At 41.2% G+C, this 19,050-nt stretch overlaps 1 protein-coding gene across 3 annotated transcripts in view; it reads right to left on the reverse strand.

Annotated features, from left to right (window-relative positions):
• Positions 1-19,050, reverse strand: part of RPTOR (regulatory associated protein of MTOR complex 1) — a 347,409-nt gene that overhangs the window by 181,882 nt on the left and 146,477 nt on the right. For all 3 annotated transcript variants that reach the window (XR_010025185.1, XM_063120110.1, XM_063120109.1), the window contains exon 7: positions 8,912-8,971. Coding sequence is in view for 2 of the 3 variants with exons in the window: in XM_063120110.1 (XP_062976180.1) it covers positions 8,912-8,971 (60 nt within the window). In the remaining variant the exon portion in view is untranslated. The remainder of the gene's footprint in view (positions 1-8,911; positions 8,972-19,050) is intronic.

Raw genomic sequence — 19,050 nt, forward strand, 5'->3', positions numbered from 1 at the left:
GGCAACTCAGTGCATTGCAGGGGTAGGCGACCTGTGGTCCTCCACATGCTTGGGCCTACAATTCCCATCATCCCTCACTATTGGCTATGATGGCTAGAGCTGAAGGTCAACTTATTTGGAGGGCCACAAGTTGCCCACCCTCTACCATAAACTGCTAGCAGTTTCCACAGATTTCTTTCCAGCCTGCAGAAACAAATACAATTATTAAGTATTCTGTTATAAACACTCTGAGCCATCTAGGTAAAAATCAGAATGAATTAATGTTAACATCTTAGCTCTCCTAATATTAATAGAGCATAAACTTAATGTCTCTTTAATCCCATTAATTTTTTAAGGAAAGTTCAAGAAATGTTTGGTGTTTCTGATTTCTAAAAAAGCCCTGAATTTATCACAGGGTTAAGGAGAGGTAGCAAGCAGGAGTGATCCCCTCCCCACACTTAGCTTCCCCAAGTCAACATTTATGTGAGCTAACATCCTTTGACACTGCTTATTTCATTGTTTAACAAGCTTCTATTGCTGAATCCAACTATGAGAAAGATTGGAAAGAAGCAGAAGACGCAAGTGTCCCAAGTGGGCTAAAATTGATGCTGGGATAGAGAAATCAGTCTTGTCTGCTTTAATAAAAATAGTTTTACAAGAGTTGGTTCAATTTTGGGGTGAGGGGGGGCAACAAAAAACAAGGACTGCAATAAGGACACACAGCAAGTCCCACAATTACACAATAAATCCAGAAATCCAGTTTGGCAAATACCGTGACAGCTTAATCAATACTCAGTGGTTTAATGATGAAGCTCTTCTCTTGGCCTTCAATGTACCATTTGGAAGCCTTGAGAATATTTTCAACCATGCTGGCTATTTATAACACAAAAATGCAAAATAAACCTGCCCGGGTTACACAACATAGATTCACTGCAGAATGACTTTTTTTCTGTTGATTTAGTGGTTTTCCTGTTTTGTCCCCATCTAACAGAACTGCAGAAGTGATTTAGAAAGAGACACAATCTTTGACTCTGTTTACAGACGACCTCTATAAAGATACAAATGTATCTTTCCTAGTAGGACAAAAATCTCAGTTATAGATGAGATGACAGCCCCCCGTGGAGGAGTTGTTCTCCATTTCAACTCTACTTCGTGGCTAACATACCTAGGGAGACGAGGAGGTTGGTATGATTTGTACCAATATTCTAAAGTTAACTAATTCAAAAATACAGAGGCAAACATCTTGCAACGAATTGGTTTCCCCTAGCACAGGGATGGAGAACCTCTGCCAGCCCAAGAGTTGAATTCCATTTCGGAGACATTCTTGGAGACCGGATTCCAGTGGTGGGGAGCACCCACTACAGCAGCCTTCCCCAATGGCCATGCTGGCTGGGGATGATTGGAGTTCTAGTCCAATACATCTGGTGGGGGCCAGGCCAGGGAAGGCTATACTATAACATAATGAATAGCATCAGTGGATTTTTGTCTCACAATAAATGGAGGAGTCCTCAGCACAATATACACATTTCTATGCAAATGCACTTTTTTGTGTGGGGTAGGTGGGTGGGTTCTTGACTGCATTTACATTATTTAAATGTGTCACCTGTATTTCAGTCTGTATAGTTACCTTTCTGCTCTTCTTATGACTAAGTATCACACCCTGTCCAGGACACGATGGCCCTGTTCAGAAGACACCATAAATCATGGCTTTAATAATTTGCCATGAATAAGGCAAAAACAGGGTCACTGCTACTAGGGAAGCAGAGCCGCTGACCTGGTTTTCACAACACAACTGCACATCGAGGGTTAATTTACCCTCAAGGAGCTGTGATGTGTACTGGCCATCACTATGAATATGCAACACACTCACCCATTGGAGGGGGCTATTTAAGGATTCAACAACCGTCACATAACCCACAAGGGTTATTTATTCATAATGTACCGCAGCTCCTTGAGGATAAATTAACCCTTGATGGCTCGTTGTGTCATGTGAACTGGCCCACTATCTTGCTGAAATATATCATTACTGAAACTTACTATAACAGTTCTTTGAAAAACTTGCCTGAGCTGGCCAAACTCTTCAATCTTTTAAATAATCATAAGGCTGGAAAGAATAAGAGGCAGGCACCAATTAGTTGCCTACACAAATGGATATTTCAGGATTGCCGGCATTTCTCCTCAAGCCATGCCCAACTTTATGAGTTATTTAACAGCACAGATTTTTAATTCTACAGTCTGAAACACAGATTGCATTCAGGAATTGCTAGAAAAGTCAGGATAAAAAAAACAGTGCAGAGTGTGCAGTATACGACCTAGATGGCTGTGATTAAAAATACATGAAGCATGGTGCAAGCAGCAGGAAAAAGGAATTCTGATGCGTTCAGTGGTGGTATAATAGAAACAAAACCTGAAAAATCTACACAGCTTTTAAGTTAAGGGCTAAAGTTCATATGTAAAACAGTCTTCAAGACAAATGAAAGAGCTGCAGCAGTCACACTGCTGTTTTCTTATTTACCAAGCAGATTTCCAAACCCGCTTTTGCAGCGTGTGGCAAGCCAAAGGGATTTCTCTGCGTATTTTCCTCACATAATCTGTCGCTACTGAGGAGCCTTATCTACTCTGCCACCTTCAGTCAGTCTGGGTAGTATCTGCACTACTAAGCAACAAGCGGTCTTTGTTCTATAGATTAGCCTGTGCTGAGCAGGTCATGCCAGTATCCAACCTTCAAATCCAGGTCTGGATATCTAACAACAGCCAATCTAGCCACCGCGAGTAGCTCTTTTCTTGCAGAGCACAGCTAAGAGCTGACAAAATATTTCATGTAAGAATGTTATGACTTATACCTTTATGTTTGTAAGACGTCCTCAGTCTGCTTCGAATATTGATCTACCCAGTCAAAAACTTCGCAACACATTTGTCAGATATTGTCTGTATGGGAAGCGAAGGGGAAAGAGGCGCTCTCTTCCCTGCCCGCCTGCCCATTCACTCACCACATTTTCAGCAGAGATTCACATCACTTTTGGGGGTTAAAGTGGGACAGTGGGGGGAGGGGTACTTTTCCATTCTCATTGATCCCTCTTCCCATTTCTGGTGTTCCATGCAAATGTTACCCAATATGTACAGATTTCACAAAATGGTGAGTAGAGCAACAGAAGAAATTTCATATAAGTAATAATTAAACTGAAGGCCTGTTCAAATTAAAAACAGAACAATTATGCATAGGCTTCAAAAACTGTATTTGAGGAGACACTCATTTTCACGTGCATCCAATCTTACAAGGATGAATAAACATTTGGGGGTATATACCAAGGATATACTTGTATATACAATTAACATTTGTACTAATTGTTTGATGCATTTAATATGTCTTTGCTATATCGTAGGAATGTTGCAAACGACGAGCAAGGAGGAAGGTCTGTGTAGGGTTTAAATTGGGCAGTTTTCTCTGCCTGGGCCCTATTGGCCCTGTCTTTACTTTATTCCTGCAATCTGAAATATCAGTATGGTTTCCTATTAGCTAAACGCCTGAAAATCTGCACATGTCTGACACAGCCTCATTTTGTCAAGAGCAATCCACAGCCATTGAGTGTTACTGAAGTGAATAAAGACATTAAGATGGCAGGTTTCAATTGCAGAACTTGTTCTAGGACAAAATGGACAAATTGTTCAACAGGGAACTACTGGAGTTAAGGAACAAGACGGAACTCAGAAGCTTAGCCATTGCACTCCTATCCTCACTGCTCATAGGGGTGGGTGCAACACCAATTGTGATCCACAGGTTCACTGCTGTCTAATCCCAGGGGGACTGCCGGATTTTTTTCCCTTTCCATCTATCTTCAGAATGGCCAATGCACAGCACATCAGAGCCCAGACGCTATTCTGTGCACTCACAGAAGGAAAAATATTATTGATATGCACAGGTCTTGGAGTAGCCCAGGACTCTATGGGCTCATCTACATCTAAGGGTGTAGCAGGAGGAAGGGGACAGGATTGCAGACTTACCTGCTTCCGCGATCCTCCCCCAGTTTCTATACGGCTGTGTGATGCCCCGGAAGGGAAGAGGGATGTTGCGGGCACCATTTATTTTATTTATTTATTTATTTATTTATTTATTTATTTATTTATTTGTCATGCCTGCCAGCTGGCGGGCTAAATAATACATGTTCTTCTGACAACTGATAAGGAAGAGGCGGGAATAAAGAGAGAAGCCTTCCTGTGGGAGTGAAAATCAGTGATTTTCACTCCCAGCCCAAATGAAGGCATTTCACAATAACTCCAGATTCAGACCACAGATTATTCAGAATAAGATGTGATGCAACATTCTTTTTAGTAACTGCCATGTAATACCAAAACTCAATGCTCAGTCTGATCTTTGGAGAAGTTGTTTATTTTTCAGCCTTAGTATCTTTCATTATAAAATGCTGACAAATACTGCTAGACTTTAAAGGATGCAGTAAAAAACATCAACGCTCTGTTATAGATTCAATGGCTGGTCTCCTGCTAATAATTTTTCTCCCAGTTTCGGTATTTCTTACCTGTAAAATAAGACTACTAATGAGATATCTGTGACCAGGTCTTTGTATAGGTCCCCTAATGCATATTTAGGTTTGCAATTAGAATCCCTTATCTGCTATAATTGAGAAGTGGGGTTGTTCTTGTAAAAGCAAGTCAGCGATTCCCCCCCGCCCCCCGCACAATAAGTCAGAAAACAGCTTGGTTTATTGCTAGCCCAAATGGCCCCCAACCAAAGTGGATCCTGTCATGACCATGATGACAATATCGAGAGTGCAACAGGTTTTGATCCTCTCCCCCCCCCCCCCATCTCCCTCTCGAGAAGGGAAGAGGTGTGCCACTTCCCTTCCTCTCCTCCTCCTCATTTATGGCTGAAGCAGCAGACTGCTAAGACCTGGTGCTTAAAGCTGTGCCTGACAGCCGTTTTCTGTAGGAATTCGGAGTCAACTGTGCTATTTTGCAATAGCTGCCAAACCATACAATGACTTCTTCGACAATAAAGTTGAAAGAGAATCGCAGGAGGATTAGAGCAACTGCAGTATCCCAAGATTTCTTGGCAATGTATTTCAATTATGCCAGTGCACCTGCACATGCACAACTATTCATTATCGTTATAGTGCATTTAAGCTTTCTTGTTTCACCATTTTTCTTGATAGATGGAGAAAAAAGACTTAATTGCTTGTGAACAGGCACATAAAAAATCTAAAGGAGTCCATAGTCTCTGTTCTCTCAAATGTACTTGACAAAGACTGTTTCTAAAGGAAAGGCATCTCAGAAATCAAATTATTTCTTATTAATTGCTCCCACACAACTGTACTTAGATACAAAACAATATTCTAAGGAGGTTCAACATTTCCTAACCATGCCTACATGGATCAAAAGTGACACCATCAGTCTGCAACAAAACATCCTACAAGAACATTGCAAAAATGTACAGTAAAAATTTTCGTTTAACCTTTCAATATCTCGATTTGGAAAACATAAACTGAACCATAATTTTGGGAAGAAAAACCTATCCATTCTTATCAGTTTGTCCTGCACCGGGAACGTATCTGTACTTATGGTAATGTGCAACTTGGATAAAAGGTTTATAAAGGCTAAGAGCTATGCTGGTAACTGATGCAAAATAATAAGTTGTCTTATTTTAAAAAAGAACTAATGTACCAAAGAAGTGGAAAACAAGTTTTGTTTGTCTGTCCTTCCATATATTTCTGGCAGATACTCAAGATGCAGAAGGAATTTTAGACCATGGGAGAGACTGATTGCAGTGGCTGAAGAAAGTCATTGCTTAAACAAGCAAGTGAAAACTTCCCTTCTGCAGTGCTGCAGCTATGCAACCCACATTTTCAACTGTGCCAATGTACTTCATTAGGCCTGCAGCAATGCCATGCTACTCCAGTGCTGGATAAAGGACAGAGCTCTGTCAATGCATATTCAGCTGCAGGCCTGCCGCAATGTCAGTAATATCACTCTTCACAATCCAGACTTCCATAAAGCACTAACACTGCACTATCTCACTATTAACACCTTCCAGACACCTTTGTCTGCTTTAAAGGAGGGATGTCTTACATTGACTAAAAAAGATGGGGGGAGGGGGGAAAGAGAGACTCAGCATCACCTTCCCACACCAGACTTCATTTATTTCCAACTACTGCCTAAGCACATGCTGTACAAGCTCCCTAGTAGCTTGACACCTGGAACCTTTTACAAATTCCTTGAAATTTGACGTGAACACATACCCTCTAAGTTCTGCATTTTTAAGAAAAATAAGGAGAATGTTTAAAGAATGATCACCAATATTCCATTTTCTTAACCCCTACTACCAGTTTTAATTAAAATGTTTAAGCTTCTCAAAAATAACATTTTTGCAAGAATAGGGCTGGTTTGCAAGATCAAACAGCCCACTGTGGCTTATTTAAGCCATGGTGGGTTGTGGTGCCTGCCAGCAGCCATTTTAAATATTCAAGACATGACCATGGCTTGTCGTGTCATCCAAACTCTGGGTTCATGGGTTATGCAAGGGTTAAAACAGCAACAGCCATGGGTTCTGTGAGGGTTGGTTAACTCTGGCTTAATCCAATGTCCTCAAGTACGGATGACACAGCAAGCTGTGACCACAACTTGAATATTTAGGACGGCACCCACAGGTGACATGGTTCATTGTGACTTAAATAAGCCAGAACGAGCCACAGCAATTGTGTGAATCTTGTCTCTAGGTACTGAATTGCAAATGTTATATTGCAGCTATACTCTGCAATAATCATTTAGAGTTGTATATTTCTGAATCTGTGCATATTAACAAACAATTCAGAGATAGTCACAGTCACTTTATTTGCATACTACTTTTTTGTATACTTTGGGTTGTATCCAAGGAACAAGGAGCAAGGCAATTTGCACTGATATCCCCTCCTTGCTTCCCACAGTGGTCCTAAGGGTTGTTCTTTTCTTTTTTTAAATCAATGCACATGCTACTTTACTGAGTAACCAGGCTTCAACATTTACACTTGCCATGGTGAGTATGATACATCCCTTTGGTGAACATGATGTGTGACACACACCCCTCCTTCCTTCAAAGCTGCAGAGATTGGTGGGGATTGCAATGGCAGCTGTGCAGCGATCTCCAGTCTAGCTCCAAGTTGGGACAAAGGCTGGAAGTAGTTTGGCAGCTGCATGGCCATGGTGCCCAGAACACCTTGACCACACAGAGCCATACCAGCAAGCCCCCAGTCCATTTCCTGTTCCTGGGCAGGAAAGGGTGGCAGGGGCACTTCAGCCACTGCTAGACAGCAAGGATCTGAGTCCCTGAAGCCAGCATACTCACCACCACTCTTTTCTGCAGCCAAATTTTTTGACCCCTACAAGGAACAAACAAAAAGACAGATCTCTGCCCTAAGGATCTTAAAATCTAAAATTCTACACAGATAAAGGCAACAGAGCAAGAAGAGGAAAACAGGGGGAGGGTAAATAAGGAAAGACTGCATGTTTGGTTCAGTTACATGTATTTAGGCTTAGTTTCAGTAGATGAGGACTCAAGGAAACTGTTGGTTTGAAAAGGAATATGTAAGGGAGAGGTAGCATCAACATAGCTGTTGTGGGAGAGAGGTCCAGCGACACCAAGGAATAAAAGATGAGGACATTTAAAGAAGTAGGACGTGTCCAGATTACTGATGATGGTAGAGCTTGGGGAATGAAAGTTACGGATTAGGATATATCAGAATATGAGGTCAACACACACACACACACCTCTCAAACATAATTTTATCAATCAGATTGGCAGCATTCAAAAAGAAAATAGAACAGAACATGACCTCTACTGCTTAAAAAGCCTCTTCTGCTTTTGGCTGGTGATAGGTGCTGGGAAGAGCTTCTCTGCAATTCTATTTAAAAATTCCCTTAAGCAGTCAGCCTAACTAACTTTATGGGATGAGAGGGAAATGCTCACATAAGAATGATTAACTTTGCCCTTCAAGTATTTTTTGACTAGATTCCTTTATATCAGGGATTGACTCTGCCAGAGTTTCCTAGTCGGTTACCACTCTATTAGTTTTCATGCTATGCCTGGCAATTGTATCCAAACTCATGTTCTTCCATGTTTCTCTTGGCCTCTTACAGCAAGTTCAAAAATGCTTGCTTTCTGTCAAGAAATGCATTTTTACAAAATGTAAGGGTGAAAACCTATGTGCATCCCAGACTTGTGAATGGCTGAACACAGGTTCAAAGCTTGGGAGAAAATGAATTCAGCAAGTCTCAAAAGTATGTGTGTTGAACTTGTATAAGCTCATAATTGGAATGATAGCTTGAAGACACACTAAACCAAGATGCATACAAATCCCTACACCACCACCACCACCAGGTGACTACAAAACATTGCCTTGCAGCAGAAAAACACAATTGCATGGATCAGCTGTATTTCCTGCTCCACTATTTTACATGGTCTTAAGGTACCCTACTCTGGTTTGGCTTCTTTCCCTGCTTCTTTCAGAAAAGAATCTAGCAGGCATCAGTCCTCTAGGCCGTCTTTTGACTACGACAGCCTTCCCCAACATGGCACCCTCCAGATGTGATAGACTACAGCTCCCATCATCCTCATCCAACATGGTCATTGCCTGTGCTGACTGGGGATGATGTGACTTGCAGTCCAACACATTTAGAGGGCACCAGATTGGGGAAGGGTGGACTATAGGAACACCCATTGTTCTTGTGCTGTTGCTTTGACAAACCAGCTAGCTGCTTCCTTCTGTCACTTTGTCACAGTTTCCTCCAGTATCACATAGGTGAGCAAAGCATCCTATTGAGGCATACACTCTAAGAAAACTGAAGAGGGGCAGGTTCCTAACTGTGTAGGAATTTACTACCACATTTATATTTAAGAAAGCTAGGCAAATAAGAAGGGTCTTTAGGTCTCAAAAATCATGCTTACTTCTCTATTAAATCCAGTGTGACTCCTGGTACCAGTCTCACACTCTTCTGCATGCAAAACCTGTAGGGAAAAGAAGAGATTAAAAGTAAATCACACTAATTAAATATCTAATGACAGGTTATCCAAACGCTCTATGGCAGGAATGAGTTCCTCTTTCTGAAATACTCTTTTAATATAGGTGAGAGTGACAAAAAAATTGCTGCTGCATAACAGGAATCAGTATTTGCTGCACTAATAATTATGCAATGGTTTCCATCATCACAGATTCAAGCTTATGCATTTTAACTGCAACAGTGATAAGTTTCCCTATAGATGGGGGTTGGGAAAGAAGAGGTGATGGGTTCAGTAATTCACAACTTAAACAGGGCAGAAGCATAGTACTAAATAAAGCTGAGCTAACAGAACAATGATCCACACTACCCAGCGTTCCCCAGAGAACAGACATGAAGGGCCAAAGCAGACATTACTTTAAATTTGTATCTCGCAGCTATGTCTTTTTTCCATTTCTAGGGAGCTCGATCCAAATTAGGACCCTAGTGTGGAGGGCTTTTACAATCTGGATATGGGAAGGGAGCTATTCTAGAGTAAAATCAGTTGCTAGATACAGTTTAAAAATAATGCTGTTTTGGCTCTGAAGGAAAAAGCAGTGGGGAATAAGTTAAGACAGGGATGTCTGGATAAAATACCTCCATTCATAAATGAACAGAGTTTGTTGGGAAAGGATAGGACAGCTTAACATATTCAATCCAAGCCACGATGTACCACAGATAACTCCCAAATATCTTAAGGAAAAAACACTTAAGGCCTACAACCAAAGACTCGGTGAGCTTTTTTGAAGTGATGTGAATCTCACCTGTCCTCCCTCTCCAAGCTTGTAGCCATGTACACCTCATCTCTCCAACCTGCCATCCGTCCATCCATCTTTCTTTCCTTTCCTTTCTCTCTGTGTATGTCTCTCCCTCCCTCCCTCTGCTGTCCTCCTCCTCTTTCCCTCCCAGCTCTGGAGCACATCTTCCAGCCAGTGCTTAACTTCTAGAAAAATATATGTCAGTGCTCAAGTCTGCAAGGGAACAACTTCCTTAGATCAACAGGCCCTTAGTGGCGAGAAAGAACCTGTTCAGGGCCACATTCATCTGGTCTCACTTCATATGCTCAAGCCTAAAGTGGCACAAAATAATCCCTGCTTCCGGCTCTCCTGCCCACCCTCTAGCTTTCCTTTGCCTGCTGCCTTCTCAGCCTTCTTCCTGCTTGCTTGCTCTCTCTCTCTCTCTCTCTCTCTCTCTCTCATCAAAACAATTCAGCTATTAGCAGTTAAAGACCCTTCCACCTGCCCAGACTTTTTGTGATACTAGGGCAGCTTAACTGATGACTGCCCGAGGCTTCACCACCATTGCCAAACACCCAATTACATTACAATATAGATATTGATTTCTCTCTCCACCCTAATACCGAAATCACAGTACCACTTTTGCTATTTAATGTTTATTTTACCCCAGTTGTGCACGAAGTACTTTACAGAAGATAAATGTGATGTCGCTCCCGCCCAGGGGGCATCAAAATCAGTCTGTCCCTTTCACCAAAAGAATGTGTTCTTGGAAAATATAGAAATGTGCTTCTGCACTGCATTAATGCATAATAATCCTCAATCTCTCTACTAAAAATAAATCACCAATTTAAACTATTTACTCTATGTCATTCAACCTTTTCTTCTCAACTAGCCAACCTTAAAATACTATGAAGTATTTTTAGTACAATGTGTACCTGAATATATATAATAACTTTAGTGTGTGCACGTATAATACGTGTGTAAAATCTTATTTTGTATCATTTTTGTTTGTGCTTTTTGCTATGTATACATCTTGAAAAAATGTGTTTTTTTAAGTGTTGGCCAAGATTAAGAGCAGAAAGTAAGACAGGTACAGACAAATGTGTATTGAGGATGAGGAAAACTACAACAAACCGCAAACACTTATATCTTTGACTGGTGTCTAAATTCACAGTAGCTGCAGCCATCTAAGCTATTCATAGGAACATACAATACAGCCTTATACCAAGTCAGACCATTGGTCCATCCAGCCCAGTCTTGTTGGCACTGACTGGCAGCAGCTCCCCAGGGTTACAGGCAGGAGTTTTTCCTGCCCTACCTGGAGATGCCAGGGATCGAACATGGGACCTTCTGCATGCAAAAAAGATGCTCTACCACTGAGCCACACCCCTTAAATACTCCTCTTAAATACCATGAATGAAATTTCTACTTTTAAACTGCAACGGTTCAGTGGATTTTTTTTGGGGGGGGGGGGCAAAGTTTGTATCTGAAGCCCAGCTATTAAATCTCTTTGGCCTGGAACACAAAACTGATGCATACACAATATCCTGAGATTTTAATATCAGTGTTAACTAGGATGAACTAACTGAGATGCTGTTAGAAGCATCAGTAAGCTATAAGGACTAGCTGTTTGATGGTCCCTGACTTGTTTGGAGCCTGGTAATTCTTCACCAGAACTCATACAATGTCTTATCTTTTAAAATTTGACAGGATGACATAAAACAGGTACTACAGCAGCTGACCACCCAGAGGTATAATATGAATCATTCCTTTCTCCTTCATCAGCAACCTCTCAGGCCCTGCCAGGCTATACATCAAGATCCTAGTTATTGAACTACAACCCTCTGCCTCAATGCAGAGTGCCCTCGTCATGAGTTAACAGGTTCTATACCTTGTCTCCTAAAAAAAGAAGCACTCCGGCGTGTGCTTTAAGAGCAGTAGGCTTTTGATTAGGGTTTGCTGGTTTAGCTGTGGCAGGCCTCCCACATACCTAACAGAGCTGTAGAATGTCACTGTGTCAAGGGCTGCATTCAGTTTATTTTATTTTATTTATTTATTTCATTCTTTCTTTCTTTTTTAAAGGAAAACGAAGTGCACATCTGGGGTCAGCTATAATAAGGTATTTCCACACGTTACGAAACTGTCAGTTTGCTCTCACCCTCAGGGGCACTGAACAAAAACATATGAGCAGGATGTAAATAAAGCTGAGACTTCAGAAATTTCATGGGGGCCTTCAGTTTCTCAAAGGAAACAGAATAATGAATCAGATCAGGCTGTTTTTGAAGAGTAAGGAAAACATCCTTTCTAGGGCATAGACAGTTCACCATGGACCTGCGTGGTATTTGGCATAATGGCACAAGCTCAGCAAGCATTCATAGCTTTCATGTTCACAGGGCTGCAACTGCCACAGGTCTGCTATCATACTTCAGAATAGATTAGCGAAGGAAATGCTCCTAGTCCTCTGCTTTAATGAGCCCTTGCTGTCTCCAGGCTATGTTTGTACATGGCAAACTATACTAACCCTTCTGTTAGGGACACTCTGCATTTTCTCTCATAAACAGCAAAGACAAAACCAACAGGCTTACTTATACTATGGTTCTTTCTTCACCCAAACTGTTTTGCCATACTATCAAATTATTTTGCCATACTATCAAGGCAGGAAGAAATGAAAAGGGTCAAGGCATTGCACAAATATCTCAGTAAGTATGAGTGATGGAAAAGGCACATACAGAGCACTCAAATGGTCCCAACCAAAGTAAAAAAACTATATTGAAAACAATGCAGTGCAGAAGCCCTTAAACAATATACCAAATTAAATTTAGACTTTGCATTCCAATCCAGTTATCCAGTAATGTTTTTAAATGCAGACACTCAGCAAAAGTTAAATTCCAATTGCTTATTTGAATACTCATCATCAGCAAGTCCCTGTTGCAGCAATATTAGAAAAACGTTAGAGTGAGCAGGGTTGTGTTTCTATCTGGTTAAGAGGGGGAAATAGTCAAAGGAAAAATACTGCAGAAAATGGAGGTTGCTTATGCTTGTATACATGGCGAATAATTGAGCTTGGGACCTCCAGGTTCAAATCTCCATTCAGCCATGACCATGGGCAAGATGCTGTCTGTCAGCCTAACTCACCTAACGACGTCATTGTGTTGATAAACACACAAAAACACTATAGGCAAAAACAGTTTGTACAAAAAAAAGTAAGGAAATCAATCTATGAGTTTTTGTACTTACGGGGTCAATTCCCTCTAACCAAAATTCATCCATGCCTTTGAATGCAACATACCCACCCACCTATCACCATACTCAGTGCTCTTTTCTATCACAAAGTTTCTGCGACCTTATGGTGGTTTACAGCCACTCATTCCTGTTGGCATATGAAGAATGACAAAAATCGTATTTAAATTCATGTACCTTTCATTTTAACATCAATACTAAATTTGCAATCTCTCTGAACACTGCGTAACATAATTCTGCAGTTTGTACATGTTGTGATGTCAGTGTAGTTAGATAGCTTCCCTAATATCTTTAAAAGGCCTTCATGTCTCTGGACTAATCTCAATAAGTTCTCCTTAAAAATTAGAAACCTAGACTGCATTCCCCTTTGTTATTTAAAAACAAACGAAACCAAACCCTTGCAACATAAATTCACATGCCAAAAAAAACCCAAACCACTTGACAAAACAACCTACCAATTTTCACTGCACCATCAAATCAGGAGAAGGCAACATATAATTGCAACGTAAGCCTCCTTCCCCTTTTAATCAGAACGGACAATATATACAGAGTTGACCCCCTTTAAAAATGGCTGCAGCATCATGCTGAGAGAAACAGTGCTCAGGAGTTAAACAGCCCACTCAAGTATGTTTTATACCACTATACCATGCAAAAAGTCCTCCCGTGTATCATTTCCAAAACCAGTCATTAAAGGGGTCTGAAACTGATGTTATTGCAAAGCTTTGAATCTCAACTTGCCTGGTGGCACAAAGCCAGGCCCTGATTCTCCTTCCATAATGCCAATAAAAGAAGAAAGCAGCTAATCATGGGTTCTTGCAGAGCTGCAAGGAATTTTAAACAGAGTAGGAGAGGAGAACTGGATCGTATCGGTGCCGGTGGTCCTTTTACAATCAAAAGGCAGTGGGGAGACCCTGTCTTGCATACCTGCACATATTTTATTAGAATACTTAGACCTTATTTGTCTCTATTCTGAATCCCACTAAATTTCTCTCTAACAAAATCACAGCTCAACATTAAGCTGACTCAGAGCTGCCCTTATGCAGAAATGATGTGAAGCAGAGTGCATATTCTAAGGGGGTCAACTATCCTTTTGTCTCTAATCTCCCAAGTTTTCGTGACTGTAACATTCAGTTCAACTCGGGGAAAGTTCTACACATATAGCTATAGACACATATCAAATCCTGTGGATGTGCTTAACTGTGGCTGGATTATATCTTACAACTCCAGATAAAAATTTGAACTGAGATGAAACAGTGGTGTTAATTTTATTTTGTTCCCGTTATTCTTGAAAAGCACATCCCCCCTTTGAAATTTCAGCTAGGTTTCAGTCCTGGACATTAGGAGGAAATCTACATCTGCCTCCCCCAGTCTGTTTTTTTCCTGCTCCAGGGCACTGTGTACTCCCTCAGCTAGCTCACGGAAGACAGCTTTGGGAAGCACCCTTGGAAGCAAGAGAGCTAAGTGTGTTTGACCAAGCTCAGGGAAGCTGCTCAACTAAACTGAGTTAATGGTCCCTTCAGATACTCTTTGGCATGATGAGCCTTTTCTCTGTGCACACAGCCCCCCTTCTCTACCCCCTTCATGGCACACATCAATCAATATTTCCCATTAACCATAGTTTCCTGTTTCATCCATACTGTGAAACTATGGTTACCAAGTTTGGAAATCACCAGGATCTGAAACCATGGTTTGAATATGATTTAGATCCTGATTTGTTCCAAATGTAATAATCATCATTTTCCAGTTTTGGACAAAACGGGAAACCATGGTTAAATGGAGACTTCCTGGTTGATTGCTATTGCTGCACAGTTCAAAGAGAAGAGGGAAGAAACTGTTGCACTTGCAACATTTCAGCTTATTGTGCATATTTCACCTTATTAAGCCAAGACTGGATTGTCCAAACTGGGCCTCTGTAAGATCTCCCCTCAGCTCATTACTATACAGACAATGTGTAGAACTGTTATCTGTCAGATCGGCTGGGAAGGACCAACACAGGACTCTGCTTAAGGTTTAGTTCAGCTAAGTTGGGGAGCTTTCCCAAACATGATTAGACATGTTCAGCAACTGCACAAGCTCCCTTGCTCCCAATGTTTGGGAATTTCCCTAAACTGTGTCCTGGGGGCTAGTTCGGAGATGGCATAGTTCTCTGCATGTTTACAAATCAGCCTTTGTGGGCTTTCGCACAGCTGTGTTGTAATTTATGTCTAGAATGTGGAAGAAAAGCAATGCAATTTGCTTAACTGCTCCATGAAAGGTTCTCCCTAAAACATTTTGTCACAAAATCTAAACACATGAAAATTTTGTTCAGCTCTACTAAAAACATCTCTCCTTTCAGTTCCCTCTTCATATTAAGCATTACCCTTGAATTACAAGGCTGTACATATCCACCAACTGCTCTTTTCAATGCAATGGCTTCAGAAAATTTTGGCTTTGAAAATTTGCCATCTCCAGTTAAGGAAAGCGAACATCCGGGTTCACATATTCTCCCTTGGCAGTCCCTGCTTCAAACACTGATGTGTATATCTAATTTTGAAATGTCCTCTATGTAAACAGGACTTTGCTTCCATCTTATCATATGCATGCAATTTGCCTTGCTTCATAAAAGTTTTATAAAAGTTTATAGGAAAAAAAAGTGTCTTCTTTTAATGTCAAAAACCTCAAATTCTCATGCTCTGAAGCAAAGAGTAAAAAATCCAGGAGGCGAACCAATCATAAAAAGGCAATTACTGGCACTTAGCAATTAGCTGTGAGGCAGGAGTTATTTTGGACATTTTCAAATCAAATGTTTGCGATTTTACACAATCAAGAAAAAGGAAGACGGCCTACAGGTGTCTTTCATCCTGTCATTTCAAAGTTGCCATATAACAATCAGGGGGTGGATTTGTGAGTAAGTATCCAGAAAAAAACATAATTCTGCTTTTTGCTGCAGAAGTAAAGATCTAACAGCTTGTTAAAGTTGAGTCCCAAGGGCTGAGGCCTACACTTGTAGCTTCTTAAAAGAATGACCAACTCCAGTTTCCTCTCTAACTTTTCAGCTCATTTTTGGAGTTGCTCTAGGAAACACTAGCTTCCTGTTGCACAGGTGATGAGTCCTGCTGGCACACCATAATAAATGGAGGTACATGAGCAGTATTGGATACTGTCCATTGTGACCAGACAAGAACCTGTATCTCTGTGAGTATCTGTTTGGGACACAAATGACTAACAGAAGCATGCCTGGGTAGTTAAGCTAGTAGCAAACACTGTGGACTACTAAGGTTTGAGGAACTAATTATAAAGCTTTATAAAGCCATAAAAAGCTTTGATCCTATGTAATTTAGGAACAGCCTCCTTTACTACATCCCACTATTATCACTAAGACTGAGTAATCAGAATATTCCGCCAACAATATCATCATACACCAAGTTCCAATACAGCATGCATAAGAGCTGCTAATCACAAACCAGTACTCCTCCTCCTGGTCATTCAGCTTGGAAATAACACAGATGCATTCATTCACCTCTCAGAAGTGCACAAGAGACTTGTCCTAAGTAACTAACAAGTAGCAATTGATCACAGATAACTTTGATCTCAAAATCTGCTGTCAAAACAGGCATGTTCCAAGGCATTCCCGAGGCCAATAATTCATAGAATCATAGAATAGTAGAGTTGGAAGTGGCCTACAAGGCCATCGAGTCCAACTCCCTGCTCAAAGCAGGAATCCACCATAAAGCATCCCTGACAGATGGTTGTCCAGCTGCCTCTTGAATGCCTCTAGTGTGGGAGAGCCCACAACCTCCCTAGGGAACTGATTCAGTTCGGTTTGATTTGCTGCTCCCTGATCACAAAGGAACAAGGGGTGGATGAGTTATGGTACTGGTTACTATTAATTGTCTTACCCCACACTACAAGATACGGCAAATTACAATGTCAAAAAATTTCAAAGCCAGTAAAGCAGGGTTGGGCTACCTTTTTGGGTTTGGGGGCTGCAGAATTCTTTGGAGGCTGTACAAAATGAATAGGTATGGTGGGTTGGGTCACAACACCCACACACCCACACCTTTCTCTCTTACACACACACACACACACACACACACACACACACACAGGTAGGAAGAATATTTAACCTTGCCCACCCTATAGTGATCCCAATACCGGGAAGACCACTATTTCCCAACTATTAAAGCCTCTCCCCCTGCCCCCACTGAAGATTGTGATGGTGGGAAAAGGCACACGGGATGACTCTTTGGGTGCCCACTTGCCTACATGTCCTCTTCCCCAACACAATGGAGGTGGGGAGGAGGCAAAAGCAGTGAGGGGGAGGGAGAAGAGAAGAATTCAGCAGCAGGTGGGCTTGAGCAACCCATGGTGGGCTGCAGGAAAGGCCTTTGAGGGCTGCAAACAGCCCACAGGTTGTCCATCACTGCAATAAAAGGATAAACAAAGCAGGTAGAGAGGAGTAAAAAATTTATGTAGAGGTCATATAGCACTGACTAGAATATGTTCTAAGCACCTGTCTCTAGGGCCATGTTCACATGCAACAATAAGCCCGAACTGTGGAGAATTCTGGCACATCATTCATGAGCAAAGTGCTGACTCACACTGTTCAATCAACCTCACTTGGCTTCTGCTGCCAGCATGAGTGGCTGACAAGCTAGGAGTCCTGGTTCAGACACAATGCTAAGCTTTTGTTTAATAGTGCGTTTCTGGTTAGTTTAGCTGCTCCCACTGGTGGCAGAAAACAAACAAGAGTGAGCAGCTGCACCAACACACTGCTTTTGAATGATAAGCCAGAATTCTCCCCAATTCTGCCTTAGCATTGCATGCAAATGCAACCTATGGGTAGAATCCAACAGAGTGCTCACGTCTGCTGACTCTCTCTCGCCCTGCAAATTCTGTTGCACAAGCATCCAGGGCAACTCTAACCCTTTCCCCTCCCTGTTTGTTTGTAACTGTGATTTTAGAATGTAAGCCAAATGGCAGAGTGTTTTGTATTTTGTTTTATTTTGTTCTGTACAGCACCATGAAAATTGATGGCGCTATATAAATTATTATTATTATTATTATTATTATTATTATTATTATTATTTTGAAATGTTCTTCGCTGGAAGGAGGTAGGTCGGTGGAGCGTTTCTGTTAGTTTCGGGGCTTCCTCTAGAAAGGGCTAAATCTCCCTTGCGTAAGTATTGGGTTCCACTTGCACGATGGAATTGGCACGATCCACTCTTTGCAGAAGAAAATCAGCAGGGTGGAAAGGAATTGTCGGGGGCAAAAGCACCCCATTGGATTCTCCCCTATGTCTCCATCTGGTTCATGCAAATTTTCTGTCAGCAAGCCCCATTTAGTTCCGAACGTTTTAGGAAAAAGACGGCAGCCAGCCAATTGGTTTTATAAATATGAAGAAGGAACACAAATTCATGTTGTCACCTAGAAATGAAGCTAGGCCCACACGCTGCAGATCAGATGCCTGGATTGTGTAAATGAGGAGCTTTGGGTGTTAATATAGCAACATGTTCTTGCTATTGCAACCAGAGGTCTTTGAGAGCTTCATAATTCCACGCTTCAGAATACAAACCTAGCAGCTTCTAACACTTGCTTCAAATACTAAATGAGCATTATGACTCCAACTTCTTCTCCACGTTAGATTTATTACTAACTATAGAAAAACTCAATTCCACTTTTACCCACAGGTTTCCAACACCTTTCTCATCTGCACTTGCCTCAATTGCTCTGGTAGCAGCGGGGAAGAAAAGAGTTTTTTGTAGATTATGTAGATTAACTGAATGTAAACAACATGTTATATGTATGTTATATGTATGTGGAAAATGGACAAAAATACAGACACCTACTGTACATACCTTGGTATGAGCTTAAGCAATATTATAACCAATTCTTTTTTACCTAATTAAGAGCTGAATTTGGAAACTTTTAACATTCACTGTTTGGTATGCAAAATATTCCTTTATTACCTGTTAAAGCTGCTGCATCTTGGTGACCTACTTTTAGCAGAGATGAAGTTTGTGCTGTGACTCAGGATTTAACACCAAATGTTCTAAAAGGCCTATTGAAAGGTCTGTTGCCCATGTTATTAATG

The sequence above is a fragment of the Elgaria multicarinata genome, chromosome 3, assembly GCF_023053635.1.
Source record: "Elgaria multicarinata webbii isolate HBS135686 ecotype San Diego chromosome 3, rElgMul1.1.pri, whole genome shotgun sequence".
NCBI classification, from domain to species: Eukaryota; Metazoa; Chordata; class Lepidosauria; order Squamata; family Anguidae; genus Elgaria; species Elgaria multicarinata.